This window comes from Octopus bimaculoides, chromosome 4 (genome assembly GCF_001194135.2).
Source record: "Octopus bimaculoides isolate UCB-OBI-ISO-001 chromosome 4, ASM119413v2, whole genome shotgun sequence".
NCBI lineage: Eukaryota > Metazoa > Mollusca > Cephalopoda > Octopoda > Octopodidae > Octopus > Octopus bimaculoides.
The window spans coordinates 16,728,429-16,732,451 of NC_068984.1; the positions used below are offsets into that span (position 1 = coordinate 16,728,429).

General features: G+C 32.3%; 1 protein-coding gene across 1 annotated transcript in view; it reads left to right on the forward strand.

The window, feature by feature from the left end:
- The window catches only part of LOC106875197 (reelin), a 200,233-nt gene that overhangs the window by 98,650 nt on the left and 97,560 nt on the right, over positions 1-4,023 (forward strand). Inside the window, exons 26-27 of the mRNA XM_014923240.2 lie at positions 599-813; positions 2,299-2,459. Of these exons, the coding sequence (XP_014778726.1) occupies positions 599-813; positions 2,299-2,459 (376 nt within the window). The remainder of the gene's footprint in view (positions 1-598; positions 814-2,298; positions 2,460-4,023) is intronic.

Sequence of the window (4,023 nt, forward strand, 5' to 3'; positions counted from 1 at the left end):
ATATATATATATATATATATATATATATATATATATAAATCATGTATGACAGGCTTCTACTTCACTCACACGGCATTGATTGGCCCAGGGCTATAGTAGAAGACACTTGCCCAAGATGCCATGCAATGGGACTGAACCCAGAACCAGGTGGTTGCAAACCAAGCTTCTTGACCAAACAGCCTTCCTGCACCTGTGATTTTTTAAAAAATTTATTCTCTTTTTATATATAAACACAGTGCAAAGCTAATGGCAGAGCATCTTAACTTACTCGATTACCAAGCAACATGAATGAATTTAAGTAACAAGAATACAGTACAGAAATAGCAGCAAAATAAAGTGCAAAAACTGAAACCTAACATTTTAGTGATGGCAAAGAAAAGTTAAGAAATGCATAAAACATTGTTATTAAAAATAGCTGTTTATTTCGGAACTCATGAAATTCAGTTTTAAATAGTAAACATGAAGGATTTTTTTAGCATTTAAAAAAAATTTTTTTTTTTATGTGTGCTTTCTTTAGAATTTGAGAATTTACTATAAAACTTTTCAATACTTTTTACAGAAAAAAACTTCTTCGTGAATTGCTTGTCTCTCTTTACAGATTAATGTCGACTGTAATAAAAAATTTCAATGGGACCATCCTGTATGGTTTCAATACAGTCATGATAATGGAAATTCCTGGAAATTGGTATCTAGCCAATGCTATGATGAAGGTGAATGTGGTGGTGAGTTAACAGAGGGAACTATTTACCATTCTGGTACCTATGGTGACTGGAGATTAGTTGTAATTCCTGTAACAGAAGAAATAGCATCCAGGTATAAATAGCTTTTAAACATTTAGCATCTAAATGTTTGAAATGAGTTATTGTTAGTGCAATAATAATTCTTCAAACGTTTAACCCCATTTTTAGAGAGAAAAAATATTTTAATATTTATATCATAATAATATTCATTCATTTATTCATTTTATGTCCACTTATCCAATATTGATCTGGAATGGACAAATACATGTTGTGTAGGCATTGTTTTACTGTCAAATACCCTTCCTGTTGCTACTCATTGTCTGCCTTTCAAGAAAGGGAATTTCTATCCCAATTCTCTTTGAAAGTTTAAGGATACATAATGAATTTTGATAGGTAATGTCAACAAGCATCACTGATTTTTAGTTCAGTGCTTTCATGGAAAGCACAGAATCTAATCATTCACACAGATGAGCATATGTGCACATGCATGCATGCATGCACACACACACACACACACACACACACACATGTATGTATGCACGCACGTGTGCATCATGGGCTTTCAAACAGTTTCTGCTTACTAATAGCCCAAGGCTATAACAGGAGACACTTACCCAAGGTAACAAACTGTGAGATAAAACTTCAACAACAACAAACATAAAAGAGGAAGTGTTTGTGTAGTCACTCAACTTGCTAGAAATGCCAACCAAATTTCCTTCAAATTGCACTTTATTTTTAAAAAGTGAAGGATGTAGTAGATAACGTAGCTTTCGCTACATCTAAAACAAATATGATGGTCACAATTAGAATGCCTCTGACCATAGGTTTGCCCAGTCAGGGCTGACTTGGAGCTAAACATTTTAATATCATTACACTCAACATCCTGCAGCAATCTCATTAATGAAATATCATTAAATATCTCATTAAGGAATGGTCTGAAATGTATAGTTTTGACTAAATATTGTTTAAATATTAAATATATAGATATTTAACCTTTATTCCCTCCAACGTTGCCATGAGTGCTGTATCATTTGTATGATGTGGAAAATATTCCAACAGTATTGCCCAAATGATGTTGGCATCAACTTTAGAATTCACCGAAGGCTTGGTCCCCATGCTGTCTGTCCTCTACAGAAGTCATGTTCGTGTCACATCACAATACTAAGACAGATCTATTTCACTTCAACTGGCCCTGCTGTCTTTAACATCATGCCAAGTCATACAAGAGAAGAAAAAGATCTTAAAACATTCAAACAGGTCCTGGATGAATATCTCCAATAAATTCCAGATAAATCACCTACACTCAGACATATCTCTGCAAACAATAACTCTTTACTTGAATGGGCTATGCTGTCCAAAGAATGACTAACATGAAACATCATAAAATATTTTTTCCAAGTGTTACCATTACGTTAGACATGGCCAGGGCCAATCCTGATCAAAACTTATCAAAGTATATATATGTATATATTAAATATTAAATTGTATATATTGAAATATGTATGACAAAACATGAAGCAATACAGCTTTTTTTAACAAAGTCTCTTTTACCTATCAGACCAGTTTTGTTCCGTTGGTGGCAACGTGGAGGAACAGCCCATAGCTTTTCTCTTGATGATGTCTACATTGGTCCTTCATGCCTTGATCGATGTAATCGAAATGGTATATGTCAATCCCAACATCGATCAGTAGAATGCAAATGTGAAGAAGGCACACAAGGTAATTCTTTTAATTTATAAGTAATTCACTTTCCAAATAATTAATTAACCTACTGAATCATCAGAATGCTCAAATGATCTTTACTAAAATATATAAATATTCAACTTTTGTATCTATTTCAATAATTAGAATATTTAGAATATTCTACATTTCCTAATGAATATAAAGCTATAAAACACTAACTATATTGTCTCTAATTTACCTGTGATTATAACATAAAGTTTGACTTAACCCTTTAGCATTTAAACTAGCTGTATTTGGCCCAAATATTCTACCTGTTTTATGTCCAGGCCAGCCAGATCTGGTCTTTTACACTTTCCCTACAATGTCATTTTAAAAGTAAGCAATCACATTATTGAAATCTTGAAGCAATGAGATAATGTATGATAAATTCAAATAATGAGAATAAATATTTCGTTTGACAGAGTGATCTGAATGCTAAAGAGTTAAACTGTAGCCAAAACCAACTTTTAAAAATAGTGGAAGATCTTTATGAAAGAAATCATTTATTGAATAATTAATTCCCAGATTTCAGTATGTTCTACTGACCTGGCAATTGACTTGATCTTAACATGTGTATTGAGGTGGAGAAAAATTACATTCTGGAAGTCATGATAGTCATTTAAAACACATGTTATACTGTTTTAATGAGTATTAGACAGGTCATCAATTTAAAAATTTGATAAAGTGTTAGGGTATTTAAGCTGATAAAAATATTTCAGTCACCCATTTTTCAAAACAAGACAAATATGCGTGAAGAAATTAAACTAATGCCATGAGAAACATTAACATAGTTTTTAAAAAAATAGGAAATCTCTTCAACCGTAATTACTTATTCATAGAGTAAACATCTGGATCTATACAGACTAAACAGAGAATACACATATTACTAATATAGCTTTTTCAACCAAGTCCTACCACAGCAAATTTTGGGGTCTACGGAATATCAGAATAATTAAGCATATAAATATTTAAGTATTTGGCATGTTTTTACCTTGTTTTGTATTTAGAAGAAAACCTAATTGTGAATTGGAGTTATCAAGAACAAAATAACAATCAACTTCATCTTTTTCTTTTTTGATGGCAAGAAATCCATGTCTCATAAGTGAAAACATTGTAGATAAATTTTGCATTTATCCAATAAAATTGCAGCTAATAAGTAGCAAAACAGTTTTATATGAATGTGAAGGAAATGATTTTAAATGCTATTATGTATTTATGTATAAGCTAGCAGTTTGCATGATGGAAAAAAAGTATGGAAGAATAACAGCATTAGTATATGCTACACTTTTTCATTCACTTTTGTTACATTTCTTAATAGATGTGGGAGTGGCTGTGTGGTAAGTAGCTTGCTTATGAACCACATAGTTCCGGGTTCAGTCCCACTGCGTGGCACCTTGGGCAAGTATCTTCTACTATAGCCTCAGGCCAACCAAAGCCTTTTGAGTGGATTTGGTAGACAGAAACTGAATGAAGCCCGTCGTATATGTGTGTATATATATATATATATATATATATGTGTGTGTATATATGTTTCTGTGTCTATGTTTGTCCCCCACCCCCA